We start from the raw sequence: 12,914 nt of genomic DNA, 5'->3' as shown, positions 1-12,914 counted from the left end.
GGCGCTTAGAAGCTCTAATGGAACGATCAAGTTATTCCTCTCGTTATAGTACACGGAAAGATAATGTTTACACCTCTTAAAAGTTTTTTTTCTTTTTTTTTTTATAATAGCCCCGGTATTTTTTGTTTGATGTTGGTAGGGATAAGTTCTTCTAGAATCTCGCAGAGATCTTCGAAGACGTGCAACTTTGCTCGACAGAAATGTAAAACGTAACAGGCTGTCCGCCGCCCCGACTTGAGAGGTACACATTCACTCAATGCAAAGTTTTCCGGGAGACTATGAGAGCAAGCCAGTACCCCGCTGAGGTAGGCAGCCCTGGTGGCAAGGCATGGGTTACATCTGCAACAAAAAGAGATTGGAGATATGTTGCAACTGACACAGGGGCTAAGAATGCGAAAATAAAAACGAGGCTGACATTTATAAATGAGGTTCACCTAGAACGAACCATTCGCATATGTAGCAGGCTCATCAACCCTTTGCATAATAGTAGAGTGCACAATGTGTTGCACAAATTAAATATATTTATTGCACAAACCTTCGTTGTGTGCAAAAAAAAAAATAGCACAAATCAAAGGGGTGACGCAGAGATCAACCACTCGGCAATCTCTTTCGCAAACGACGGCAGATACTAAATGTCCGAAACAAAACCCTACGGTTAACTGTCGAGCGACAAGAGCAAAGCGATTCGGCCAACTCCGACTTCAAGAGTGCAGCACACTAGTTGCTGTACTCTGTTTCATCTTACGATGGACTGCAGTGGACGCTACCCGAGAACCTATTGCACGACGATACACCACACACGTCGCTACATCCGTCCCGGAGGTCACACAATATTCACACGCCATTAAAGGGGCTTCGATGGATAGTGGTGATCTCTGCGGTTTATCTTAAGATGAAACAGACTAAGGTACAGTGGCCTAGCCCTGTAAATGCAACGTGACACAAAGAATAGGCACTAAAATCAAGACACTGCATATCCGCTCACTCCGAGGCCTGCCACACTTTCTCCTCTAGCCTGCAACAGACGGAACCAACAAAGTCCTGCTCGGCAAAGAAGTCCCTGGAGTGGTTTACAATTTGCAGGACCTGTGAGTACACAGAGATTATCACACCATTAGGCTTACGCGGATTAAATTAAAGACGGCAACTACAGAGAGTGCTGCAATGTCCCAGACGTTTGAAACCAGAGGTGATGGACAAAAGGAGGGACAACATGTAACGGGTTTGAAGTTCAAACATTCAAACGCTATGTGCGATCTAAGCAGGCTCGCCTGTTTGTAAACTTTGGCTTGTCTTTGTCGACGGTCACCTGAAGAAGGGTTCCGTGGACGGCGTTGCTCTCCGGGGGATGCGCCGCGCCAGGTAGGGAGAGGATGGCGCTGAGGAGGAACTCCCTGTGCTCGGCGGGCGCCACCAGGGGCACGACGGCGCGCGCTGCCAGCGCCCGTACCCTCCACGAGGGGCTGCGCGAGCAGCGGACCACATGGGGCGCAAACGCGTCCAGCGGGAAGCCGCCCTCCATCACCGAGAGAAAGAGACGAGACAGGAGCAGCAGGACCGGAAACCTGCTCGAGCCAAGGACCCTAAGGGAACGAGGAAAATAAAACGTATAGTTGTTGACAAGCTTAACATTAAACTTCCACAACTCCCAGCCGATCCGAACCACCTCCATTTTAAATTTCCCCAGGGATGAATATCACCGGAGCATCATCAATAAAGGAATACTCGGTTTATCTTGTTAGCACGTACAAAGAATGCGATTCCGCGGCATCCTTCGGAACTCGTGGCGGACATTGAAGTTTCTTTTTTTTTTTTCCTTCTTTGGTAACAGCATGTTATTTTATCACAAACTCTGTCCTTTTTTATGTGAGGGTGGGCACGTGTTGAATATCTCGTTTCTTCCCACAAACTGTTTCAACGCGAATGCTGGCGTTCACGCTTGGACAGTTAGTAGATACCACCGTGACAGCTGATAGACCCAAAGCTTTGGGTCTATCCACTATAATTGGCGCAGATCCTTTTAATCAGACTGCTTCGGTCGTAAATCAGCTTACCTTTTTTGAGAAGTGTTTTTGAAAATACATCTTTTGTAAATAAATATTGTCCGGCAATAAAAAAAGAAAAAAAAATCCACTCAGTAATTGGCGCAGGAGTACAATGTCGAACTCACAATCACTGGGTCGTGGGTTCAATTCCCGTTGGGGCGGATTTACAAATTCATTCTTTCTTTGCTATTTACTACCCTTTTATACAAATTGCTGCGGATGAGAGTTCGAAACAAGGGACAGCTGCACGCAAACCCACACAGAAGCCCCATTAACACACATACCGTGAGACTTGGATAGCTGTACATTCTTGCAAATACGTAGAGACAACATAAGGATCCGTCTCACCAACAGTCAATGAAGGAGAGATAAGAAAGATAAATTTAAGCTTGTTTTTTCTTTTGAGGGTGGCATTAGAATCCTTCCGCATCTTTGGTTTGGAACACCGATTTCTGGACTCTACAATCCGTATATCAGCCACAGACACATTTCTATTGATGCTAATGACTGATTGATTGGGGTTTAATAGAACATTTCTGTCTATGCTGGCGACTGATTGATTGGAGTTCAATGGCACATTTTATTGATGCTCCTAATTGATTGGGATTTAAGGGGAGGCACTGCTCTTTGAAGCAAAAGTATGCTAAGAAAGCACATCTTTGAAATTGTGTTTTTTGAAGATTGGCAGGCACTTATCATCTTGTCCTGAAAGATTCTCTCTAAATAAATCTCTCTCTTCTTGAAATATTGTCTTAAAAACAAAGTAGAATTAGTGTGTGCATGCTTTTTTATATTATTTCTGAGTGAACTATTTATACCCTTTACTATTTTATGGAAGCCATATCTCAACTTCCACATGACTAATCTTCGTATTTTTGCTTTCTCTGGTAGGCGTATGTGTGACATGCGCAATAAGAGGTATAAATATATTAAATAGGGCATCAGGCTTTTTTTTAGGTGCCTCTTAGGCATCCTGCAATAAATCATTCTAAACTGGAAAGTTGAAAAGTTTCCCGAAACGTTTATAAAGCCTCCTAGAGCTTTTATTTATACCTTATTGGATTCCGCATACCTTTTAGTTCACTGATATACGTTTATTTCTTAATTTCACTATTTCAATTCGTCTTAATTCTCCCCATAATTCTTGCAGATAAAATTTTCAATATTAAGGAAACTAATTAGGTTACATCAAAACCAAGTACATATTTGCACTCAGAGTGTAAAGGGAAATAAGCTTTGTAAATTTCATTTGAATTGAATCACAAGTTATATTTAAAAAAATTACCGCTTCTCCACGCGGTGAACGATGTTGATTGGGGCAAAGCTCTGGTGGTGCTGACGATACTGATTTTATTATTCATAGGTAGTGCTGATGGTGCTGATTTTTTTTATTGCTCATACCTAGTGCTGAGTTCCGGGTTGCGTTTCCACTTCATTATTACTGCTTTATGGTCGGTGAAATGCAAAGCCAGTAGTTGTTCTAGCGGATCAGCTTGCATCCGCAAGAAGCCGTGGAAACGCAACTCCACCGCTTAAGTCAACGGTCCATGTCAGAAAGAGAATATATGGTGTGGAACGTGGTTATATCCGTATTTGAGCATTTGACCGCAGCGCCCCCTCGTCTATAAACGTTGAGCCAATGCCTGCAAAGTTTAACGCGATTATATACAGATTTGACCGCAGCGCCCTCTCCTATATAGACGTTGAGCGGCTACATGCAACGTTTCATACATGACAGAAACCCCAGCTCTTGAGTTGCCACCACACACCAGAGCCCCCTACTCGTCCCGGAGTCGTGGCCGAGTGGTTAAGGCGATAAACTAGAAGTTCATTGGGGTCTCCCCGCACAGGTTTGAATCCTGTCAACTACGATGACAGGATTCAAACAGCTCTATTGGCGCTACTGATTAATCGATTGGGGCTTAATATAACATTTGCATCAATGCTGGTGACTGATTGATTGGAGTTTAATGGCACATTTATATTGATGCTACTGAATGATCGATTGAGGTTCAATGAAACATTTCTATCTATGCTGGTGACTGGTTGATAGATTTTAGCTGCACACTTCTATTCATGCTACTGATTGATTCAATGGGTTTAATGAAACATTTCTATCTATCCTGATAAGTGATTCATTAGAGTTTAATGGCACATTTCGATTGGTGCTGGTGATTGATTGATTGGGGTTTAATAGAACATTTTTATCTATGCTGCTGACTGATTGATTGGAGCTTAACGTCATATTTTTATTGATGCTGCTGATTGATTGATTGATTGATTGGGGTTTAATGAAACATCTCTATCTATGCCGGTGACCGATTGACCGGAGTTTAATGGCACATTTATATTGATGCTGGTGATTGATTGATTGGGATCTAATGAAACATTGTTATTTATGTTGGTGTGACTAAGTGGGGAGTAGTAACACATTCCTATTAATGCTGGTGGTTGAAAGCTTGAATGGGCTTTATTCGCACACTTCTGTCGATGCTGGTGATTTTGATCGGGGTTTGATGGCACATTTCTAATAATGCTCGTGATTATAATTTATTGACCAATAAGGTTTTAATTACACATTTCTTTCAATGCTAGTGCTGGTGCCAGCCGTCGACGCAGCTGCTTGGAGCGGAGAAGCTGGGAAGCCTTTTTGAATATTTAGTGGGTGTTCGAAGCGAGCACAGAGATCCCTCTAGTTCCCCTACCGGTTTCCTGCCCGACACGACCAGTTCACCTTCGGTTCTGAAAGCAAACCTCTGGTAGTTCAGTCTGTCTCTCTAGAAGAATATCCAGGAACAGGCCCAAAAGCATGACAGAATGTTTTTAAGCCAGAGATTTCCAAGCGCTGTGATGGCATCTTTTTTTTTTTTCAGTTCTCCCATTCCATCGCTTCTCACCGGTGGTGCAAATGGTTGCCCGCTCGGTTCAGCTGGTCCAGCAAAAAGTGGAAGAGCGACAGGAAGCGGAAGAAGAAGACGTGCGCCGTGAGGCACGTCTTCTTGGTGTTAAGCGCAGCAGGGACGAGCCCCAGCGCCGCAACGGCGCTGGGGCTCGTCCCTGCTGCGCTTAACACCAAATATCACAGTTATCAGCGTGCTGAAGAGCAGCGTCGCCGCATTCCTCACCTGCGGGCGGCGTCCCGTCAAAGTGGGGTCAGGAAACGTGCGAGTCAATCCAGAGAGGAACTACGGTTTCCTCTCGTTTAACCCACAGTCGCTGCATATGCTCCACTTCAGAGTACTAGTAACCACCATATTGTAACAATATAAAGTAAACCAACCGTCCCAGAGGCTTGTAAACTGTAGCGAAAAATCGTTTTAAGAATTTAATCTCCGAGAAAGCACTGGCAGCGTTGGATGCTGCAAAAAGGTGCCGTCAACAGCTTGGTGGTTGTCGCATCTGACGATGGTAGGTTTGACACTTCCCTGTCTGTCTAATAATAAAAAAATGAAGGCTTGTTTTTTTTTCCTTCGAAAGTTGAATTTGTTTTTTTTTTTTTACTGTTACCTATATTTTTTTACTATTTTCTTCTCGTTGCCTTGAGATGTATTTTCTATGTACACCGACATTGTTGCGCATTAAAATTAATCACCTCGCCTTTTTGGACCCTTACGGACCAGTGGTGTCGAAAAAACGAACAGACTCACGGCCGAGACGTTGGCCTCGAAGCCCAAGAAAGCCACCCTGACTCCGTCCGCGACGTAAAGCATAACCACTGTCTCCCAGCCGCGCCTTCCGAAACCACGCAATCAGCACGTTTATGGCGTGCACCTGCGGAGGAGGGCGGGCAACTGAACTTTGTCTTTACTTTAAGCTGCCTTCACACTGCTTGTACATCGTACAAAAGACGCGGCGTTCGCCTCGGACACGATGACGGAATTATTTTTTGCTTCGCACGTGCGTATGCTTCCGTGTCACTGTCCATTGTATGATGGATAAGCAGCGTGAACGCAGAGCCGTATATGTGTGAACGCGGCCTTATGGCACTGTGCTGCCGACGCTAAGAGACAGCGGGGTAAATCGGAAAGCATAAAAACTTCAACGCCAGGGCATTCGTCATCTGCGCACGCGTCATCATCAACTAAACTAAGCAACAAAGTGCAGTGAATGCGCCGTGACCTTGCGCTTTTAGTCCGTGTTCTCGTGTCTTCTATCCTTTGGCTCGCACCAACGTACGGTGAAAAGAACATCGTTTTCACGAGTAACTTCTTCAAAACGCTAAGCCATGTGGAGTGCAAGTTTGTCTGCTTCTTGCGTGGGGCTCGCACCAACGTCCGAACGCCGAGCAACGATTGGCTCCGATTGGAAGGATAGTGGGTTGGCCTGAAGGAAGCTAGCATTGAGGTCTACCCACTGTCCTTCCAATCGGAGCCGATCGGAGCTGGGCGTTCTAACGTCGGTGCGAGCCCTGCACAAGAAGCGGGCGAACTTGCGTGCCGCATATATGTACATCTCGTAGTTAGTGTTCCAAGTCTTCTGCGGTTACCGAAAGGCAGCTATAAATGCACGCTACCTATTATTATGACAGGTCGGTGACAATAAGGTAGGAACCGGAATTCCGGCAGACTATTTGGTGTTATTGTCCCAGGTTCCTGGCCTCTTTTTATGTTGACTATTGTGGATCTAATAAAAGTGTAGGGATAGATAATGGTAAGCCTATTTTTCGGAGAGTATGAGATCAGATGACCCAAGCAGCCAACCTGGGTATTTCTCAGTTCTGCAGTTTAAACAAAGAATGTGTTATAGAGTCAATTTTAATGAGGGAAGCAACATGCTTCCCCAACACACAGGTCAGATCATCTGATGAAATGACATGATACGTCACATGACACGTGTGAACATAATATTACGTGACCTCGTGATGTTAAAGGACATCACGTGACCTCATGAAGTCACACACACAGAGCATGCGCACAGCTCATTCATGACACAGTTTGTCTGTCTCCGAGTTTATCAGATATGATCGAGACAAGCATAAATATTTTCATGGTAATGTCCACATTTATGTTCAGCTACGTACAGGGGTCCTAATCTGGACCCTTGGCGAAAAAGTCGACAAGAAATCTAACGACCGTGATCGTCCAACGCCGCACATGACCTTGGTGCCGGCCAACCAGAGCCACCAAATTTCTGGCCAACTTTCTCGCCAAGTCTCCAGATTAGGGCACTGGCATCATGAAAACAGGTGCTGTCACAAGTGATGAGAATTTTTCTGTTGAAGCCTCCGGCAAATGTCACCAAAATGGTTCAAAAATTCGAGCAGCTGAATTAATGTGATGCTGAATCCGACCTTCGGTTCCACGGCTGAGGTGTCCTGGTCAGCGAGCTTCAAAAACGCAGCCATATATTGCTGGAAAGCAGCAGACCCCAACACCTGTGGTTCTGACACCAGCACAGCCTAGAAACGGGAAAATAAGACAATAAATATGTTGCATGGTTCGAAGAAGCAGCCAACAATGAAATAAAAGTGCTTCTTTATTTCAATGATTACTGGGAAGCGCAACAAGAACGTGGACCATATCACAAGTAACGCAAATCGTTCACTCGGTTATCTACGGCGTAACTTTTTTTTAGCCCCAACTAACCTAAAACTTCTGCTCTATAAATCTTTAGTCCGATCAAAGCTAGAATACGCATCATCAATCTGGGACCCTAATATTAACTCTCTTATTTTACAAATAGAAGCCATCTAGAACCGTTCGGCGCGTTTCATTTTTTCGAATTACTTCCGTACTGCCAGTGTCTCTTCAATGAAATCTAATCTTAACTTGCCCGATCCTTCATTGCCTCGTAAAATGTCTCGTCTTTGTCTCTTTCATAAGATTTATCATTTTAACTGTCCCCTCAGTGATTCTCTCTTTCTGCGACCATCGTACATTTCCTCCCGCAGCGACCACCAGTACAAGGTTGGCGTGCCAAGCAGCTGCACTAATTTACATTTCTACTCCTCCATTCCCAAAACTTGCGTCGACTGCAACCACCTCCCCTGCACCATCGCCCTGATAACTGACACCGTCCGCTTCAAATCTGTGATCTGCATCCGTTTTTTGTAACCCTGCTGTTGTGTTTATGTTGATGTTTATTATTATTTTTGTGTTTATTTCGCCCACTCGTCTCTGCAATGCTTCGGCCTTGAGAGTAAATAAATGAAATGAAATGAAATGAAGAATGTTGCGTGAGTTTGGAAAGGAGGGAAACAATGGCAACATTAAAAAGTTTGCATTACTTCGGGGATAAAAAGAAAAGTAATGCAAAAGTATTGCAACACCTCGAGAGCAAGCGAATCTCACATCAAAAATGCTGGAGGAGCCCAAAAATAAAACGGCAGCACAAAAACAACACAAAAAAGAGGCCGCATCTCCACCTGGTGAATGATGTTGATTGGGGCGAAGCTCTGGTGGTGCTGATGATACTGATATTATTGTCTATAGGTAGTGCTGATTTTTTTTATTGCTGATAGGTAGTGTTGAGTTCCGGGTTGCGTTTCGACTTCATTATTACTGCTTTATGGCTGGCGAAATGCCGAGCCAGTGGTTCTTCTAGTGGATCAGCTTGGGTCCGCTAGAAGCCGTGTGAACGCATCTCCACCACTTAAGTCAACGGTCCATGTCAGAAAGAGAATGTGTGGTATGGATCGTGGTTATATACGCATTTGAGCATTTGACCGCAGCGCCCTCTCGTCTATAAACGTTGAGCCATAGCATGCAAAGTTTAACGCGATTATATATGCATTTGACCGCAGCGCCCTCTCCTGTATAGACGTTGAGAGGCTCCATGCAACGTTGGAGTGTAGCGTAGTGGTTAAGCCGTCATCCTCGTAAGCAAGCGGTCCTGAGTTCTAACCCCCGAGCGGGCGTACATTTTTTTTAGGGGCGAAGCTCCTTAGGGTCTAGCCTTGCCCGTCCGGCGTCCGTGCTCACATCGATTGCCATCCCATCTATCTTCTTAAAAAGAAAAAAATGTTTGCGCAGTCGACAGGATTTGAACCTGAGCGGGGAGACCCCAATGGATTTCTAGTTCATCGCCTTAACCACTCGGCCACGGCTGCAGGACGAGAAGGGCGCTTTGAGATGGGGTAGCAACTCAAAAGCTGGGGTTTCTGTCATGGATGAAACGTTGCATGTAGCCGCTCAACGTCTATAGAGGAGAGGGCGCTGCGGTCAAATGCGTATATAATCGCGTTAAACTTTGCATGCATTGATTGAACGTTTATAGATGAGAGGACGCTGCGGTCAAATGTTCAAATGCGTATATAACCATGTTTCATACCACACATTCTCTTTCTGACATGGACCTTAAGCAATGGAGATGCGTTCCCACGGCTTCTAGCAGATCCAAGCTGATCCGCTAGAAGAACCACTGACTCTGCGTTCCACCGACCTTAAGGCAGTAATAATGAAGTCTAAATGCAACCCGGAACTCAGCACTACCTATAAGCAATAAAAAAAAATCAGCACTACCTATGAATAATAAAATCAGTATCATCAGCACCACCAGAGCTTCGCCCCAATCAACATCATTCACCACGTGGAGATGCGGTCATTTTTTTTTCTCTTTTAGCGCCGGAACTGCCGGAACTTCGTCAGCGATCCGGAATTACGTCATGCTGCGCTCCTTTGACTCCTCGTGCACCGTCTCCGGGGGCGATGTACGAGAGCCTGACTCCGAAAACTCGGAGTGACCTGCACCGGAAACCGGAAGTCGGTTTTTGCCATCTAGTGGAAGGAGCGCTGACTCCTTGACTCCTGGAGCCGCTATTGAACGTCGTCTGCTATTTAAAAACGCCACTGGCTATACAAAACAACGAGGGCTTTACTGCTCATCTGGTTGTACTGATACCAGAACGTGTGCCGTTCCCGCAGTATCCTGCGCTGCAGCCGTGATGTCTTGCAAGCATACTAAAACCTTTTTTTATAATTTTTTTTATTTAAATTTTTTCTCATGCTGTCGTCGTATAAAAACTGGCAAACAACTTTGTACCAGTTCAAATCATTTTTTATCTTGATGAAGGAAGAAGCTGAAGATGCTTACTACGAAGCGAAGCATATATGAGGGGCCCGCACGTTCAACACGTCAGTAGAACACGACGCACGAATTAGATGCAACTACTGCATAAAAATTTTGGAGAGTGGTCCGATCAATCTCTTTGTACAAGTTAGGCTCTAAAGCCTTTCAAGAGCAGAAATTTAATCAAGGGAATTATGTGTCGCCACTTTGTACTGGTCGGTTCTTATCTTCAGAGCATCCAAACTCAAACAAAACCAAGAATTAAGAGGTGATCGAAGAACCAACTCTCATCTGCCATTGACGTGCTAAACTGACAGTGCCCAATGAAATAGTTTAATTATCGCCATTAGTTTGCCGAAAGTGAGACTACTTTTTAAACCACCAGAGGACGCGGAATTTCGAAAAGGGTCTGTCTGTACCATGGAGCTATTATAATGTCCGCTAGAGGTTCAGCTGGCGCTAGTCGGTATGCCACTTCCGGGATGCAAGTTGAAGACCAGTCTACTTTCGTGGTGCTCTTGTGCATTATCATTTGAAAACGCGCGTGCATTTTTTCTCTTCGCCGAAAAGTAACATGGATCACTTTTATTTGGGTCATACCTGATAGATGTACTACCTTTATTATCATTGTAGAAGTGAAATTGCTTTAGTTAGTATTTTTCTTCGCCGGTGAAAGATGTTAAACTTCGCTATATTTAAGGCACTCACCTCTGTTTCATAGCAGGCCTGTAAAAACGAGCAACGATTCTAAGAAACATAATGGTAAAAAGGAATCTAAATTGTGTTCAAGGTTCGCCACCATTCAGGAGACAATTATGTATTGCTAAAATGTCAGTCTTCTGGCTATATGAAAATTACACCGTCGCGCATTTTTACGAGCGGTTAAAAACACTCCGAACATAAAGAATAAAGTAAGTAGTCTGTAAACAGTGTTTGTTTTTAATATTTCCCATACCAGGCAACTTTTATCGGGTTCATTTCTCTGACTTTTTTCTATTTTCAAAGATTTCGAGCGTGCGGGTAATGTAAATTTGGGCGCAGAACAATCGACTTCGCACATATGCATCAGCAGAAAGTATAACGCAGTACTTATTGATTGCAAATCGGAATATATTGCGTGGCCTCCAATTTCCTTCGATCCTCTAGCATGTACAGAGATTTACTGATTCAGTGTAACTGAGTAGTTCCTGCAGTTTCTTTTGGATTCAGATGTCCTTCGTTCGTTTGACACGTAAATACTTCAGGCTGAAAAGCGCCGACGCCGTGTTCGCGCTTACAGTGTCCGACAGTGCACAGAAAATGCACCGTGAAGGTAGCACTGCGTTTAATGCTATGAATTTGAAAGAAAAAACTAGCTGACCATTATTTTCATTTACGTGGCTGAGAACGTTCCAAGTTATTTACTAAGCTATACACTCCGTGCGAGAACTGTAGGGGGCGTGGTGGGGCTGCACGCAGCGCCACTGGCGGCGGAGCTGGTGTTGCATCGCGAGACTCGTCCGGCAGCTTGCAGCCGCCCTTTGCGCCAGGACGCTATGGCGGCGCAGGCGTCCGCAGTCGGAGGCTTGGTACTTCGAGCCGGTTTAAAGACGTTCTAGTAGGCTCCATGTTTCTCGATGCCACTACGAAAAAGGGTGACAATCTCTACGAGAGTAGGCACGTCTCCGACGTTAACGAGAAAGTATCGGCGTCGTCGTCGGTCCTCAGGGCAAGGTGTGTGCGAGAGGCGAGCGTCTCTCAAGAAGCTTACTCCATAACAATCAAAGTAAGTGCCCGTTCTTTCATGTTCACAGAATTATTTATTCGTTATTACTAGTACTGTATCCTTCAGTATCTTAGAGCTATTCGACATTATCGACTGCCTAAATGAAATCTTGGGAGTGATGTTTACCCTTTCGGGTCACGGCAATTCGCACGGAGTCTTTTTCGCGAAATGTTTCGCTTCAATTTGTTGCGGTGTGTAACAATCTCTTTCTTTGTTTAGCTTGCCTTCATTTAACTGCCTTCTAGTTTCTTCGCTGATTTCTGTGCACTCCAGCTCTTCTTCGTCGTAGCCGACTCGATCGTATCGAGCGCCGAGGGATATGGGTAGACAAATCTCGTGAGTGGGTGCTACGATCACAAAAGCCACAAGAACCTTGCTATTTGATCAAAAAACTTCTGCAGCACCTGTATGGCCTCGGCAACTCCGATCGACTGCTAGACTCAAGCCCACTGCGAAATGTTACCTCGCCTTTATTATTAAGCGGGATCATTTTGCTGCTGCCTAAAGTCGGACCGCACATCCGATCAGAGTTGCAAAGACATTTTCCTCACACTTCCTATTTTCGCGAGGGAGGCGAACATTAACGGAATAAATTTACCAGCATTTGCTGCACGGTTGTCTCACTCATCCCATTCCAACCCTTGGTCGACCTAACAAAAACAAATTCCTGCACTTTCTGTCCTGCTGTTGCATATTTTTGAGCATGATCTTTTTGTTGCGAGAAAAAGTCTAAGCGCACAGGAGAACGTGTAGTGCTGATGATATTCATAATGACAATGTTGCATGAACTTGACTGGGCATTAAGGAGTCTTACATCCACGTTTTGGTTTTGTCATCAGCTGGACAACAGCAGGAAGATAACAGAGGCGCACTGCACCTGTAGAGGTGGCACATGCGGCCAGTGCAAGCACACGACAGCAGCGGTGGCATATGTGAACAGGGAGGACACTTCCACAAAGACGTTTATAACAAATGTGTGGAAGAGGCCATCGGCAAAGCAGCTTAAAATGTACAAAAAGGGTGTGATATTCTTAGAAACGTTCGCATCGAAGCTACCGGATGGCAGGTTGCAGGGACAACCGGTCCCAGCTTCCATT

The 12,914-nt window shown here is 44.8% G+C and overlaps 1 protein-coding gene across 1 annotated transcript; it reads right to left on the bottom strand.

Annotated features, from left to right (window-relative positions):
- Positions 1–4,938: 4,938 nt before the first annotated feature.
- Positions 4,939–12,913, bottom strand: LOC115330958 (thyroid adenoma-associated protein homolog). The gene is given in 6 exon segments (XM_042293510.1): positions 4,939–5,040; positions 5,078–5,170; positions 5,693–5,761; positions 5,763–5,816; positions 7,336–7,443; positions 12,695–12,913. Coding segments are annotated over 6 exon segments (645 nt in total).
- Position 12,914: the final 1 nt, after the last annotated feature.

Source organism: Ixodes scapularis, unplaced genomic scaffold, assembly GCF_016920785.2.
Source record: "Ixodes scapularis isolate PalLabHiFi unplaced genomic scaffold, ASM1692078v2 PGA_scaffold4__175_contigs__length_147842914, whole genome shotgun sequence".
Taxonomy (NCBI): domain Eukaryota; kingdom Metazoa; phylum Arthropoda; class Arachnida; order Ixodida; family Ixodidae; genus Ixodes; species Ixodes scapularis.
This window is presented reverse-complemented; position numbering and strand designations above follow the sequence as displayed.